The 17123-nt window shown below is 41.1% G+C and overlaps 1 protein-coding gene across 1 annotated transcript; it reads right to left on the reverse strand.

The window, feature by feature from the left end:
* Positions 1-352: 352 nt before the first annotated feature.
* On the reverse strand, positions 353-12974 carry LOC125308550. Its single transcript, XM_048265113.1, has 10 exons — positions 12847-12974; positions 12592-12681; positions 12363-12480; positions 12030-12167; positions 8609-8707; positions 8458-8508; positions 7942-8135; positions 7678-7834; positions 6520-6623; positions 353-451 (listed from the first exon to the last, which is right to left on the reverse strand). The coding sequence occupies exons 1-10, from the start codon at positions 12928-12930 to the stop codon at positions 353-355; spliced, it is 1134 nt and encodes a 377-aa protein (XP_048121070.1). The 5' UTR covers positions 12931-12974.
* Between the last annotated feature and the right edge of the window lie 4149 nt (positions 12975-17123).

Raw genomic sequence — 17123 nt, forward strand, 5'->3', positions numbered from 1 at the left:
TCAGAATAACGTTCATTTTGGGTAAAAGTGTAGGTTCCCGATTACGCTTTTTACACGTTCCAGAATAGTTCATATTAAGTGTCCAGTACGTTTTGTGCACGTTGCAAAAGGGTGTTAAAACACAATGTTGTGAAAAACACGTTCAATGGACGTGCAAATTAGATTTTTATTATGTGTACTGCACGTTGAGTTTGACACTTAAATTAAACGTGCGTGCTCATATATAGCGGGGCTTTAAATTTTATTTTGGCCTAGGCCTATGCTTTATAATAGCATTTATGTGGCCAGTTATTTTAACTTCGATGGAAAAGTCATAACCAATGAATAATTGTTAATATAGCTATTTATTTATTTAAAATAGCATCAGCGACTGTGATGGGCTTGGGCTTGATGTCGGGCTTCCGTGGTGCCGCTCCAGGTCAGCCAATGCTTGGCCTGCTGAAGTTCCTCTCTGAAACAATACAAACAAAAAAACATCACGAACACAGAACTTTCCAGAAATAGTTATTGATCTGGTCCTTATTCACAAAGAATTGTAAGGCAAAAAAATAGCTCCTAACTGCCGAATTTACGAGAAACTCCTAACAATAATGGGCGTGTCACTCGTAAATTTGGGGCTCCTCATTTTTTGTGACTAAGTAATTCACGAATCATTTTAACCCTAAAAGTAGCATCCAAGTCTGGGCAGCTTAACGCACCTATTCATAAAAAATCCTAAACCGTTTTTTGGCATTTAACGTCGCGATGTTCTCAATTGCGAGGAAATAATTGTGCATTGTTACTGGGGACAATCATATAAACTAAATGTAAGGGCCCTGTCCACCGCGGAGGCGCTTTTAGGTTAAGCGCCAGAGGTTTTGCTTAGTCTTGGCGGCGTCCAAAGCGAATCCTGTAAATGCACTGCCGAAACCGCACTTTTTCTGAAACCTGGTCCCAGAGTGGAGAAATCTGAAACCGTAGCCCGTTTGAGTTAGTTTAGACAGCGAAACCGCACATCCTGCTTAGCATTATCGATGATGTCATGCATACACACCTCAGCTGCCCTGGACTTGCACTTATAGTATTGCCTAACAATACTAGTTTTCATACATGACATTACCTCTGATTACACTCCGTTAAGACAAATATCACAACTGATGCTGCGCCCTCAGCGATAGCTTATGACTTGGTGGACTGAACACTGTTTTTTTCCTGGTGTTTTTTTTTATGCATTCTAGCTACTGTCAGTGGCGAGAGAACTTAAGTTATTAGGAAAGTCGCGGTTGTAAGTTTAGGCTACATTAATTTGTCGCGTAGTGCCAGTGTCATTCATTTATTTTACATGTCTTACAACATATATACATGCATTCACAGTCGAGTGAAATCAGATATAAGCATACAAAGGCGCTTAGAACTTTACATTAAACCGATGGTAGCACACTGAATCTGCAGAATCTGCGATTTGATGCAGGCAAAAGTATTGACTGTTACTAGCTTGAAGGTTTTATAGCAATATTATAAATGTGGCGACAGAATAGCCTAGAATTTGGGTAAGCCTTGCGTTTAGTAGCCTAATTGTGGTGATGGCCAAAACTAATGTGAATCACGGACTATCCTACAACCAAAGAAAGTAAAGGTGATTAGTAGGCCTACCTGCGTTAGCCAAATAAAGGACGGGACTGCATCCTTCACAAACCGTAAAATAAAGTTTATTAGTTTTACAGTTGGCTACAGTTGACAGTTCACCATCAGTCCACACAAACAATTCTGGTTTCCTTGCACTAGCCATTTTGCCGTAGCCTATTCTGTCTGTTTTAAAAGCGCAAGTTTTGCAAGTTTTGGTGAATTTTTGTAAAGACACAGTGCCACCTATAGGCCTGGGGTGTGAAGTAACGTGTTGCGTCGTGTTGAGATGGATCCGTTTGGACGCAAATATTCTTGATACGGTTCCAGGGAAGACGGAGGAAAAAAAGATCGGTTTGGTACGTGTGGACTAGGCCTCTCATTGTAGCCTAAAGAAATTATGTTTTTCTCCTTTTTGTGAATATTTGCATACAGATTAATTTAAGACATGTTGCAAAGATAGGCTACTGCTTCAATTCGTAGTGTATTTCATTATGCTATTTAGCCCTAGGCCTACTCTTTATTCGTTTTTAGACTTTTATTGATCATCTTCCATCCTTCACAGTAGCGCACGCATTCTCCTGTCACTCATCATCGTAGGGGAGGTTTTTGCATGGGTTTTTTTTGCCATCATTCCCGCGTTATAATCATCAGCCAATTAAAGTGGTCACTTCAGTCAAACTTGCGCATGAGTAATGACGTCAACCGTAACTACGGAGCATCTAGGAATTATCATTTTTCTGTACTAAGAGTAGGCCTGAGAGGCTTTATGAAAAGCTTTTGAGAGAAAACTCCTGTTAGAACCAATGTGTGGCCGTATTCAGTTTTTCTCATCTTGAAAGTTGAATTCAACGGTAACGGAACGGTAGGAAGTTAATCATCATCTTATCTCAGATGAAAATATCATGTTAAATTATTGTTAAGCTGCATGCAGTAGTTCTTTAACATGGGACAGTAGTTCTTTAAAATATGTACAGTCTTGTACCTTTGCCTTCTTTTGTATTTTCTGTTTTTCTGTTTTTTTTTTTTTTCTCGAAGTGAAATGTTGTATGAGTATGAGTCACGTTGTAGCTGATTAGAAACCTAATTTTGCTATCTAGCTCAGTGCGCTAGGTGCTAGGCTGGATCTACCACTGATTTGAGGTTATTATTCCTAATTTCAGTACCCCGGGCTCTGTTCGAAACGGGAAAACTGCTGCTTTATATTTAACTGGAGTGCAAGTGCAGTGCAAGGCGGTTCGAAACCGAAAAAAAAAACAATATTTTTGCTGCCTTTTAAGATATCTTAGATTTTACCGAATAGCGGTCAATTTTGAAGGCAGCATGGCAGCATGCTTCTCCCTCCTACCAATAATCCTTTGCGGCAACGTCTGAAACAGCTGTGAAAAGTACACAAAGATGGCTGCTGATGACATCGGTAAACGGCTGCAGAAACTAAATGTAATTTGTGTGACTTTATTTTGCTTAGGTTTGTACACTTGATATGAGAAATTAACTATTTAAGCTACTATAGTGCCTAAACTAGCGTCTGGTCTGATATATCTGCCGCCCGTCATAAAACAAATTGATACCGTTAACCTGCTAGCTAACGTCAGCTAATTTAGTTTAACGTTAGGCCAAAGATCCTTAATATACAAAGATAAAGCAGCACAGGCTTCTACAATGGAATGGAATTGTACACAGTTCCTGCCTCCTAAAAAGGCGTGGTCAGAATGCGCTGACGCTACCTCGTTGATAAAGCGTCAAAGATTTTTCATTTTCGCTCTCTCTCTTGCTGTGACCAACTGGAGCTGGCCTGGGTGACTGAATTTGGTACATCGTCGTGGCAAGATGCGGTCTGATTTCCAGGTAAGTGGCAGTTTGAAATGTGGCAAGGTATTTGTGATTAGTCTGTGTCTGTGTAACGAGTTATCTATGTAGTAAAATGTCTGCGTAGTTTAGGTAATAACATTATTATTATCTCGTGTCGCCGTCATGAATGTTAGCTCATTGAGGAGTAACGTTAGTTGACGTTAGCTAACCATCTGATACCTATAGCAGAGCTAGCTGAGGCACTAGCTACCAGATTAATTTGGTAGTTAGGCTACAAAGATAATTTACGAACCTGATATTTGCTCTACCTAAATTGGCATCACTATAGCTTGTGGATCAGATCTACTGCAAGTGACATTGATTTAGCAGTTTTGAAATGTGTTTAGCTGCTAGTAAAAAATGAGTACCGTATGTACACAGTTGTTGGTGCACTGAATTTTATTATCAGCTTAAGCGTAGTGAAACATTTAGTTTTACGCCATATTCTCTGTCTGTCCTCGATGGCCTTTGATTTTCTCTACTGATCTCTGCCCGATCCTGCACATTACATATTTTTTTTGTATTAAGTTTGTCTCTGATGGCAAATGTGTAGTCAGGGTGGCTCAACGATTGTGTTGAATAACGTTACATCAGTTCTGAGTAGTTTTTCTCGGATGGTCTTGCACAGACCCCTTATCAAGCAGCACTAAAATGAGCGTCATGTTTGCTAATTCTCTCCCCAGTTGTTGGACGAGCAGAAGGACGCTATGGATGGTGAGGATGAACCCGCGATGACTGGGAGGAATGAACTTGAACCTGTGTTATTCAGAGGATAAGTCAATGCTATGTACATAGACTGTGTTCTGTAACTGTCCGCTCTTGTGGCCATTCAAATGTATAGGGCAATTCCACGCAAAACTGTAACATCCATAACACCAACACAATGCCATGGTATTTAGTTGGCATTATGGATGTGACAGTTTTGCTAAAACTGGAGTAGGGTATTTGAATGGACATTTATACCGTGAATTTAAGACATCAAAAAGCCTGTTCATGGCCTCAAAGAAGTCAGTCGTAGTATTTGCCTAACTTGGCAGCCTCTCCAGATGTATCATAGTCTTCAGTCCTATTGTGTTATCACAGCATTTATAGTAGGAAGGATCATATTAAGCAAAGCAATGTGCAGGTGTAGTAACTTAATTTCAAGAACATAAGAACATAATTGTAATTCATGATGTTTTTTTATTTTACTTTGTGTGGTGTTGTCTCTGTTTTAGGTGCTGTAAATGCTGGCCATATGACTTCAACCTTCATCCAACCAAACAAAGAGATCCTGCTTTCCTACACTCCATTCAGGATGTTAGTTAATTCAAAGACAATAACAGTATTTAGTTTTGTAAATGCTTAACTACCACTCAATGCAGGACACATCTACTGGCAGTTGATGGAGGGTTTAGAGGCAGTTGTGCTATTCTTTTCCTTGTGGGTAGACTGCAGAATGTGGCTATGTATGCAGGTGTTAAATTGTGGGATTTGTTGAAAATGTGAATTTCAAATAAAACCCTACCATTCAAAGTTAGCCTCACACACTTTATACCCTCCTTTCCTCAGGTTTTACTTGTTTGGATCCAGGATGGACAAATTAGGCACTCCTTATATTAACAAGCTACCTCTTTCTTCTACTAGTTCAATAATATGGTATCTGAAAGAGAAATGCCAGTGTTCATCATATTTTTTTAGCCTTATGTCAATGAAAAAAAATAAGTGGTGTAGGCCTATTGTATTTCCATTGTAATTTGCGTGGGTAGTAGGCCTAAAAGATATGGCCGTGTGGCGGCTGTGGGATACATCGATTGGCTACTTTATCAAACATCAGAGGTAAGGCTAATTGAGAAAGCAGACGTCTGGTTAGGTGTGCTAGTTAGCAACTTGTTAACCAGGGGCACGTTTCCCATAACCATAGTTGCTAACTAAGTTAGCTACTTTGTTGGTTGCAATGCAAACTATGGTTTTGGAAAACGCCCCTAACTGTCCAGATATTATGTGATATGACCTACTTGTTAAACAATAATATGCAATACTATAGTACAGTGGTTCTCAAATGGGGGCATTGAGATTTTAAAATATACAAATAATTAGCAATAAATGTAGTCATGGATTATTACAATTTAAAATGTTTGAATTTTGTATGTGTTTATTAGTTCCAAAGTTTAATAAATTAGACACTGATGGCACAGTGCTCTGTTTTAAATCCTTTTTTTTCTCAACTAAAATGCTTTGCTGGTTAGGGGAAGGCTACTTGGCTGAAAAAATATTTCACAGGGGGTACATCACTGAAAAAAGGCTGAGAAACCACTGCCCTAGTTTATGTGTATGGCCGTCTGCTATACAGCCTATTTGAGCATAATCCAGACATCAAAAATGATGCTGATCAGTCAATATGACGGTATGTACATGTCTACGTCCTTAGGGAAAGAAAGACAGAAAGGTGTCTGTTTATGCACCCAAAGTTTAGGCATTTTAAGCGATTGAGTGATCAACATCGAAGTGGTAAGCAACGGTAACTTATTCCAGAGAACCTTCGGCTACTTAGTAGATCGCGTGCCAGTGGGTTACAGAAACAGACAGACAAGTGGCAAACAAAGTCGTTTTTCTCCTTAACTGTTCATCTGAAAAAAAGCCATGTCGGTTGTCAGAATGTAAGGAACACATGTGAATTACAGAAAATGCATTAAAATGTCAATCTCGAGCTGTATAATTAAGGGCTGGGGCATAATCCGAGAAAAAAGGATTTCTTCCATAGGGGCCACAGTGTAAAGAATCTCTCGCTAGTCTCCTAAAAAGGCGTGGCGCTAGTGAACCATACGTCATAGGGGAACAGGAAGAACCCTTCTGTGAATCGTCTCGCTTTATCAACAGTCTCTGGTTAGGCTTTTGCTAACGTCATACCGTAGTGTTAACTAAAAGACTGTAGAGTGCTACGCTCATTTCTTAAAAGTTGCATTTAATCTAATGTCATGTATAGTAAGACAGCTCTTTATTTAGGGAGGGAGGCAGCTGTCTTCCGTTTCGAACAGAGCCCCTGTTTTGACGAGTGCATGAAGTATTATATTAACTTTTACCAACCTTGCCTGAGCCACCCTTTTTGAAAGGGGCGTGTTTCAGGAATTCGGCCACCTCTCTCTCCACATCTGCAATTTTTGCGTTTTTATGGCATGTGATGTTGGCCTCTGGAAACACAGCACAAAGTCTGATTAGTAGATGAAAGCAGGAACCCACAACCCCAGTGACTGTCTGCCCAGCTTCTTCTACAACAACATCTGAGAAACAGAGTGCAAGTCAGGTATGTACATTTTACGTAAAACTTGACTCATAGTATAATGCATAGTCCCCTATCACCTTGGATCACTAACATCACGTCCTGTGTAATTGAAATCAGATTGTTTACAGATAGATTAGTTGTAGTGGAACGAGTTTGGAAGGCTGCGGCATAGTTCCTCTAATAGCTTAAGGTGTTAGTGAAGGTCCTTTTTGGTAGAAAAAATATATACTGATTATAGGTGAATAGGTGAACAGCTTAGGGTTCTAAGGATGTGTGTGTGGAACTTACAATGGCCAGAATAAATCCTTATGAATAAAGGTAGTGAAAATGCCCTAAAAACAGCTTAGGGTTCTAAGGATTAATTCATAGGCTTAATCATGAATGATCAAAGCCAAGGCCGAAACATGTTGACATTTTTAATGATCATTCATGATTAAGCCTATGAATTAATCCTTAGAACCCTAAGCTGTTTTTAGGGCATTTTCACTACCTTTATTCATAAGGATTTATTCTGGCCATTGTAAGTTCCACACACACATATTATATATTGTTTTTTTTTCAGCAGTGTCTAGGCTATCCAGATCTGCCATCATAGTACTAGCATTGATTTTATTTTGATTTTATTTTCAACATGTATCTCACCACAGCAAGCTCATAGCTCTACATGCATTTCATGTGTGTGTAGGGCAGACTGTCCTGAATCGGGCAATATAATTGGGGCTGAGCAATTTACAGAAATGTGTGGTGTGTGATTTCCGGAAATAAAATAAATACTATTTTTTATTTAGTGATAAAAAAATGACCTTTCTGCGCTCCATATCTGTGACACGAACTGATCTGACCTGACTTGACCCGAGGTTGCGTGTTAGCCTGCGTGCCTATGGTGTATGCACTCAAAATGATTCTCAACTTTTTACTGCATTGCCATGAACAAAGTAAAGGCAAAAAAGGTTTGCACTTACTTACTACTACCTGCATAACTGGCAGGTCGACAAAGCATGTTTTATTTCTTCCCCTCATGCTGTAACCTGACCACAGCTCTGTGGTCCCAAGACGGCTCATCATACGCCTCACTGTCTTGCCCATGGTATTGGAGCCGTCTAGGGACAGGAAGGATATCTGTGAGAGAAAACACATTTTATTGTGGTTTTGCCATATCATATTCATTTGAAGTAGTCAGATGTGAACATTGAACTGTTGACTAAATAGTGCAAAGCGTAACACACCAGCTGTTTTCTGAAGTGCTCCTCTCCTCTGACACGGTCGCAGAGGGCATTAAGCTCAGCTTGATTGCTGCTGGGTCTGGGCAATGGCTCTACTTCTGTGTTTTGGGCAGGGACAGCTGAACACACCAGCCTTTTGAGTTCCTGCTGCACCTCGTCCATGTGCTCCAATTTTGCCAGTACTCTTGTCTGGAATGCTTTTCGTTAAAGAAAGGAAAGGAAAACATAAGTTGATTAGGGTGTGAAAGTGATATTTTGTTTACCAGTAGGATATGAGTTATATGACTTTGTATTTGTTTGTGCTTATGTGTACATTACAAAAAAAGTGTTTTGTGGGCCTGCATGTTTTGGATTGCCTAACTCACAGGTCATCATTGTTAATAGCTTTTTTATGTCCTCCCTAGGATCATTCCCCATGTCCGGGCTTAGAAGACAAGAGTGCAGCAGCAGGTAAATGTTACACTATGTGTTAGTAAATAGGTTATAGAGTTAATTTGATATTAATATGGAGTAGGTTACTTGAAATGGTGGGTGATGTCCCACTGGGGGCATGTGATGCCGATCGCTTGTCTGGAGTGAGACATTAATAGGAAACCCATTAAGACATGTAAGAGGCAATTAGCTGGCATCTGCCTACCATCTACCTCTATCTAAGTACTAGACTACTCACCAGCTTCATAGAGAGGACAGTTGGGCAGTGGAGTCAGTAGAGTGGTGGTAGCAGCGTGGTGACTCGGACCAGCCTGGGGTTCTTCCTCAATGTCTGTTACTGCAAAACAAAATACTGTCTCTCAAAAGTGGAAAATCTCCCAATTTAAAACACATTATACAACAATTAGGTTCTATGGAACTATTTTATTTGTTTCTGATTGGCCGAGAGACGTTCCAATATCCCTGGACATTTCAACTCAGACTTTGCACAGCTAATAATAAATCACTCCATGATACAATGTGAAGTTGTGAAGTTTGAATGAACTGGCACGTTGCATCCAAGCTGAAATACAGACGCTCAGAACATAGTAGCATATGACGAAGGTGGATTTTAGTTAGTTGGATGGCATGTAGGCTAAGTAAAATAGTGATCAAAGCTAAAACCATGTCCTAACCGGACGTGATGAGGGCAAACATTAGCGATAAAATCCGTTTAATGACACTGTTTTGAATTACTGACTTAAGAACAAATGCTAAGTCATGTGAGTACGGACATTTATGTGACAGTCTCATAAAAGACCGAATAGTCGTGGGAATAAGGGATGACCAACTAAGAGCCAAGTTGTTGAGAACAATGGATTTAGATCTGCCCAAGGCTGTGTCTATATGTCGCGCTGCGGAGGCGAGCCGCATGCAAATGGACAAATTGCAATCTACACAAGCCGAGTGCGTTGTCAATGAAGTCAAAAGAGAGCGCGCAGAAAAATCTCAAACGTCATCCGTCACGTCACGCAGGCAAAACATGATACAGGACTGTAAATACTGTGGCAGAGACCACCAGAGGGGGAAGTGTCCCGCCTACGGAGAAAAATGCAAAAAATGCGGAAAAATGAACCACTTTGCAAGGCCAGGTCAAAATATACAGGAGAAGTATGCAGACGTGTTTGATGGACTGGGGTTTTGAAGGAGAACAGCACATCAAGATCAGACCGGACGCACAACCCATCATCCATGCTCCAAGGAAGGTCCCTGTAGCTTTGAGAAACAAAGTAAAGGCAGAACTGAGAAGAATGGAAAACCTAGACGTCATTAAAAAAGTAACAGAACCCAGCAGTATGGTCACTGTATGGAAACCAGAAAAACAAAAGATCCGGATATGCATGGATATCAAGGACTTGAACGCCGCTATTGAAAGGGAACACTACCCCATGAGGACCATTGAAGAAGTGATGGCTCGGATGGCCGGAGCTAAGGTGTTCAGCACATTAGATGCTCAATGTGAATACTGACAGGTCAAGTTGGATAAAGAAAGTTCAGCGCTGTGCACTTTTAACACCCCCTTTCGGTCGCTACGCATACAAAAGGCTACCCTTCGGAATAAATACAGCTGGAGAAATATTTCAAAGATTCATGACTGAAATGTTCGAGGACATGGAGGGAGTAGAGGTAATCGTTGATGACATCCTCGTATGGGGGGAAAAAACGAAGAGCAGCACAACCAAAGGCTGAAAAGGGTGTTGGAGCGAGTGAGAGAAAAGAACATAAAACTCAACTCAGAAAAATGCACATTCACTGCACAAGAAGTCAAATACATGGGGCACATTCTAACAGCTGAAGGACTTAAGCCAGACCCCAAGAAAGTAGAGGCAGTCAGGAAAATGCAAAAACCCACTAACAAGACTGAGTTACAGATATATTTAGGGATGGTAACATATTTAGGGAAGTTCATACCGCAGCTATCCACTGTAACTGCCCCACTCCGGATCCTGTTAGAGCAGACCACAGAATGGAGCTGGATGGAGGAACAAGACAAGAGCTTTGAGAAGCTGCAAGAGATGGTCACAGAAGCTCCAGTACTAAAATACTATGACGCATCAAAACCAGTGAAACTGAGCGTGGACGCCTCTAGTTGTGGAATAGGAGCTGTGCTTTTTCAAGATGAGTGTCTCATAGCTTACGCATCAAAAGCCTTTACGGACACACAAAAAAAGATATGCACGAATAGAAAAGGAGCTGGCTGCCATCATGTTTGGATGTGACAAGTTCTACCAGTATCTGTTCGGACGGGCGTTCGAAGTTGAAACAGACCACAAACCTTTGGAAAGCATAATGAAAAAACCCTTGGCCGAGACCCCACTAAGACTTCAGAAAATGCTCCTCAGGCTTCAGAAATACAACATGACTGAAATACAAAAAAGGAAAGGAACTTTACGTGGCTGATGCCCTGAGCAGGAACTTTTTAAAGGACACAGATGAAAATGAAAATAAGGATGATGTACAAGTGTGTGCAGTGATGTGCTTACCCATAGCACCCGCCAGACTCCAGGAAATACTCACAGAAACCGAGAAGGATCCAACCCTCACAGTAGTAAAAAAGTTCATCCTCCAGGGCTGGACATATAAAAGATCAGAAACACCGGACGAGGCCAAAGTGTACTGGGACTACAAGAGTGAAATGACAGTAGAAGATGGGCTGATATTCAAAGGCACAGTGAGGGTAAGGGACGGCAAGCAGTGGAGACCAGCTAAAGTAGTAAAACCAACACCCGAGCCACGGTCATACCTAGTGGAAGCAGACGGACAGCAGTACAGGCGAAATAGAAGGGAGCTCATCAAAACAGAGGAAGACACCCCTGCATGTACAGAGGGAAAAGGAGAGAACACAGAGAGAAAAGAGAAAACCCAAACCCAAAGAAAGACTGAACTTGTACTGAAAGACTGAACCTGAACTGAATTACAGATACCCGAGAACAGTTTTAACGTTTGTTATTCCCTTACAGGTTACCTGTGAACGTTCTTACTTAAATGATGCCTTCCTGAATGTTAACGTTGGCAACGTGAATGGCAACGTTATTCCCTACAGAGTTACAGAGAGCATCCTTACGTAAATGCTGCTATTTTAAGTTCAACTTTACGCAGTACTGTTGCCCTAAATTCTGTTAAATCACTTTAGAAAAGGGGAGATGTAATGATATGATAGATCTCCAGGACACAAGAGGGCGCTGTTGTATAATCAATGTTCACAAACTAGTAGCTGCTGTATGGGATGTTATCGTTTTCATTAAAGCATTATGGCCTAGCGCTCAATGGAGTAAGTCGGTCTCATTACAGCAACCATCATTAAGAACTAGTTTGTCCTGCAAATTTTGATATTAGTTGATATGTGGCGGAAAGAAGTAGTTCTACAAACAAGACACTACATTATAATAGGAAATTCACACAAAACAAGCGGTAGAATTGTTGTATAAAAGCAATATAGCACGAGTGAGAGTGGGGTTGGTAATGGATATTCCCACGGCTGTTGTTGCCTGCGCCACTCGGCCTCCGGCCCGCGTGGCTACGGGCTCTGGCAACACCCGTGGGAATATCCATTACCAACCCCACTCTCACTCGTGCTATATTGCTTAAGTAATCAAGTCTAAACTATGTAATTCACTCACTGCTGCTATCAGAGTTGTCCTCTCTAAATCGAGCAGGCACAACATGGGGCCTGCTCTGGCTCTGAGCCTCCGCTCCACTCAGTACATTTTGTTGGGTCTCCGCCCTCTTGACCCAACGCAAGGCCTTGTCATAATCATCTGAAATGCAACATTCAAGATTTATTAATTAGAGCAGAGACTGAGCGCCAGTCTCCTCGTCCAACATCAGTGTGTGACCTCACAAATGCGCTTTTGTAAGAATGGTCAAAATATGCGAATCAAGGCAGGTGACCCAATACTTTTGTCAATATAGTGTATACCGTATAACTGTGGCTGGAATGATACATGACTTACTGGTTGTGGAGTGTGGCACAAGCTTGACGTGGTGCTTTTCCCACCTGTCCTTGTCAGGGATAATTCCCTTTTTGGCCTTTTTTGATGCCCCTGAGCGAGGCCAATAGCAAAGATGTCCCTATCAAGGGGCAAGTACAAGTTAGGCCTAATCACTTTGTTCATCTTGTAGGTTATGCAAAATGCACAATGAAATCTCAGCAGGTGTTTATTTTGACAAAATTATTTTTACCTTAGTAGTTTTAACAATCCATGACTTGGCCACCACAGCCACTGTCACTGGATTTTCTTTAAAAAATTCCACAACGTGAAAGATGGTCATCTGTGAAAAGAGCAAAGCAGTATTACAAATGCAGTATAATATGTTATCATAACATTAATTCATTGGATTAAGCTGTTGTATTTACTGTGTATTTTATATGAAAACATGTTATGTTAGAGAAGAGAGGCTAGCATTTGTCATTTGTAATTTGGTATCAGTTCTTACAGGATGTAGAAGTTCATCGAGGTTTGTCATTTGTGCGGTACAGTCTTCCATATTTTGAAACATGATTGCTTGCTTGTTGAACATTTTACAATTAATGAAATACGTTTCATTATTGGAGACATGATCTAATAGGGCTTCAGTCTTTAAAAGGTGTCACATTTCATGCAAAATCCTCATGAAAGAGTCCTCCTTATTCTGAACCATAATTGCTTGTTTTTCCAGTTGACATGTTGGAATGACTTGTGTGTGGGTGTCAATTTTTTTGTTGCAGAACACTCCAATGATCCTGGAGTCACACGGCACATTGAATAGAGCCTCAAGCCTGTTGTATACTCTGCACTGTACCTCATCCTGGCTGACTCTTTCCAGTACTTCCACAAACACCTTCCCTGCCTGAAATATGTTGTTTGGCCTCCGGAAAGACCTTTGGGTGAGGACATTTGCTCCAGGACTTTCACATTTCATATCAGTCTCTGACAGTCTTCTTACTATTTGTGACAGTGGGCGGTTTCCAGAGCGGACCATTTTTTTAATTTTTTGGTTGAAGTTCTCAAATGGAAATGCTGAGCACTTATCAAGGCCAGTGAATGTTTTTGCGTCATCTGCTAAATGTAGCATACTGTGGACATTGTAGACTATGAATTCTGGACCATAGATTTGTTTGGCTGTTTGCACAAAGTATGACAAAAGCTCTTTTGCATAGAGGTGGTGGTGTTGGACTAAGCTGGGACACACGAGAATCGCTAGAGCGACAGAAAATGTTAAAAAATGCTCGTACACATCCGTTCTCAAAATTCCTTTCAAAATTATTTTTCCGGTGTATAGCATAAACTGCCTCAATTCAGTCGCTTTCCAACGCTCAAGCTCATCCAGGCTCCTTGGTTTTCGTTGAAAAAGGGTAGGCATTGACTTCCTCAAACCTAACAGACGATTGTTAATGGCAGTGATTTGAGCTCTGCTTATGCGTGTCTGTCTGTTCCCATTTAGCCATGTTATGAGGAGCTTTTTCATGACCCCAAGACAAGCCTGATGCATATAGTCAACTGGGAATGAATTTATCATGTCAATGGCAAGAGACGCAAAGGGCGAAAGGGTTTGATGGTGTTCTGTTTGAGTATGCGCCCTGAATGACTCGTCTGTGCGCATCTCTACTCCCTCTACCTGCTGATATGTAACTCTTCCAAGCCAGACTCCCTTTTGTGTACACTTGTCACACCCGTAATACCCAGAATATTGTTTTGTCCCCTTTACCATGGCCTTTGCAGGTGCATCACATACAATGCACTGTAGGTGGACAGCAACATGTTTGCCATTATGGACAATCCCCTCGCTGAGTAGACCACGCAGTTCATTAGTTGTCTCTGTGATAAAGTCTAGGTCTGACGGTTTTGAGGTGCCACATGTTAGTGCCACAGGGAATACTGATGGTGGGACTTGGTCAGTGGCTGCCAGAATTGACCAAATGCAAGTTTTTGAACTTTTGAAGAGGGGTAACCCGTCTATGTTTAAGGACAGGTTCAAAATATGTGTGTCGGCTGGAAGAGGGTGCTTTGGTAGTGTCTTCTTAAGCATAGTCTCTACACCCAAGTACACATAGTCCATGCCAGATTTGGTTGTCTGCTGAACTGTTTTTTGTGTGCCAAGGAGCGTTCTTGCACTTGATGGTAACTGTGCAAGATTGTGTCTGTTTACAATTCTCAGCAGACTATCTACAGCCGAATGTGTGATGTTGTGATCAACTGCCCAATTAGCCAGATCTTCTTTTAGTGGATGATGTTCAGTGATGGGAGACATGCTTCCTGAGTCTGTCAGATCGGTCACATCCATGTCTACCGATGACACCTGCCATTCAGTCTCATCAGTGAGGAGTGGCAAGGTGGGTGTATTGGGTGTAGACTGGTGGCTGACAGTAGTGATTGTATCTTGTTTAACTGGTCTACAGAACTTCAAAGACTTTCTTCGTGCTGCTATCCATTTTCTGTCATAATTCCTCTTTCTGTTTCTATCCATTGTTCTCTGAAATAAGTACAGTGAACCTAGTTATTTATATGTAAATGTAACGGAGTTGTAGACCTTAGATAATAATAAAGAATTCTTTCAAAATTTCGATAGTACCATGTTATTGTCATCTCTATTTTTATATACACTGTTTTTTACATACTGGGCACTTCATCTTCATCTCACCAAACGAACTGAGAAGGACACTGGATCTAATGTCCACACACAAAGGGATACAAAATTCATAGCCTACATTTTGACAATGTAAGTAAAGTATATGAGTCAATATCACCATAAGGTGCCTTTGAGACTTCCCCATCCCCCCCAAAAAAAGCTGAGATTTTCCATTGAACTTCATATTCATTGTATTAAGTATATGTTATGCTGTTAGAAATACATATTGGTCAAGCTCCCACACTTTTTATAAATTAACTGCAAGCAGACAATTTACATGCAAACAGCAAAATATGTCCACCCTGTCATGGACAATTTCAAAACAGAGTAAATACATTGTAATTACATAGTGATTATAAAATGTACATTTTCAGAAAACTATTTAGTCCCTTTCTCAACAATACATTTTAGTTAATGGGAAAAGTATTTGGATAATAATGAAATTATGGCAAACTATTTGTTTCTCTATAAAATCTCAAGAGAGTTGCACTTTCTTTTCTAAATAAAATCTAACAACAAAGATATCTGGTCAATTTGTCAAACAATACTATTTGGCCCTCATTTGCTTATAAAGGAATCACACAAAAGATTTTGCTAACTTGTGGAAATAATTTGTTTATTTTCATAGAACATGAAAATAACAGGGTGGACAGAGACATGACAGGGTGGACCCTGGGCATGACAGGGTGGACATGTTGTGGAATGTCATTGAATGGCCCCATAAATGCAAGGAACAATGCAAGAAAATTGTGTAAAAAATGCCTTTTCCCATGTAGGGGGAAATTACCAGTTGAACAGACTAGTTTTGATCCACTCTACCTGCATGCAGCCACTGAAAAGATGCCCAAAATGAGACATTAATGTGGCCTTCTAGCGTTAAACTCTGCACAGTGAAAGTCAAACATTCAACTGTAGAACAAGAAGAAAACATTTTTTAAGTGGAGAACAGTTGATTTGAAAAAACAGAATATTTCAGAAAGATCACTTGGACGCATCTCCAAACAGTCTCTCCCTTTCTGAAGAGACATGGCTCGCTCAGTTCTGCAGTTGCTGTTCCACATACTTCCACGCAGACGCTTCAATCTGTAAAGAGCTTTTTGTTCAGAGCCTGTGGTTCTGGTATTAGGCAGTACCTGCCAGTCATGGTACCAACAGATGTCGTCCCGAAGACCTGGCCATTTGAACTGGTTTATGCCATGGCGTTGCATACACTTAACTTTCACACTATGCCCTTCTGCATCCATGATGATACCTGGGTATGCTTCATTGTCATAATTAACAACGCACCACTCTCCAATGTGCTTTACCTCAATCATTTCTGGTCTCCTAGGATTATCTGGTGTCTTTCCACATGCTGGGGACTTGTCAGATGAAACAGGAACATTAGCTAGAGTGACCTCTTGAAGATTAAAGCAGGGGCAGTCCAAAACACCTTTCTCCCTTTTACATAGACATGAAATGTCTCTGTATTTCATTTGGCCGGGTGTCAGACTGATAGCTTGGTGGATTCTCATAGTGCCTTTTACGGCAGCTATTGCAGGTATCTCAGGCTTTGATTCAATATCCCTCTCTGGGATGAAGAACAGCTCGACAGATGTGTCCAGGCTTTTCAGCTTGTTATACAAGCTCTGGGCATCAGGAATGTCTCCTCCATGGGCTACAATCCGGTCTGCTGACCTCTTGAGGGCCCCACCTACACCGTCTGGTGCCCCCTTCCCATGATTAGCCTCAAAGAAATTCCATGTTATTTCTTTGAAGCCATACTTGTAGGGTTCTGTTGAGAAATTTCCCTTTTGTCGATACTGTGTTGCAGGCCCATCGCTGAAAAAATGAAGTGTGCTGACTTGAGGGTGTCGTTCTCTCACTACCTTCAGAACTGGATCAAGGTGGGCCCAGATGGCCACAGGGTCATGTCTTCTGGAGGGTGATATGGAGCAGAAGGTGTGTGGCGCTTGTTCACCAGTGGTGTAGAGCACTCCAGTGTGCAGACTGGCCTGCTTGTGTGAGCCTCCAAAATGCACAGATTGTATTTCTTCGCTGTACTTACATGAGTAATTTTCGCTAAAATCTATATGCAAGAGGGACTCATTGGGCTTCAGACTCCT

The sequence above is a fragment of the Alosa alosa genome, chromosome 15 (assembly GCF_017589495.1).
Source record: "Alosa alosa isolate M-15738 ecotype Scorff River chromosome 15, AALO_Geno_1.1, whole genome shotgun sequence".
NCBI classification, from domain to species: Eukaryota; Metazoa; Chordata; class Actinopteri; order Clupeiformes; family Clupeidae; genus Alosa; species Alosa alosa.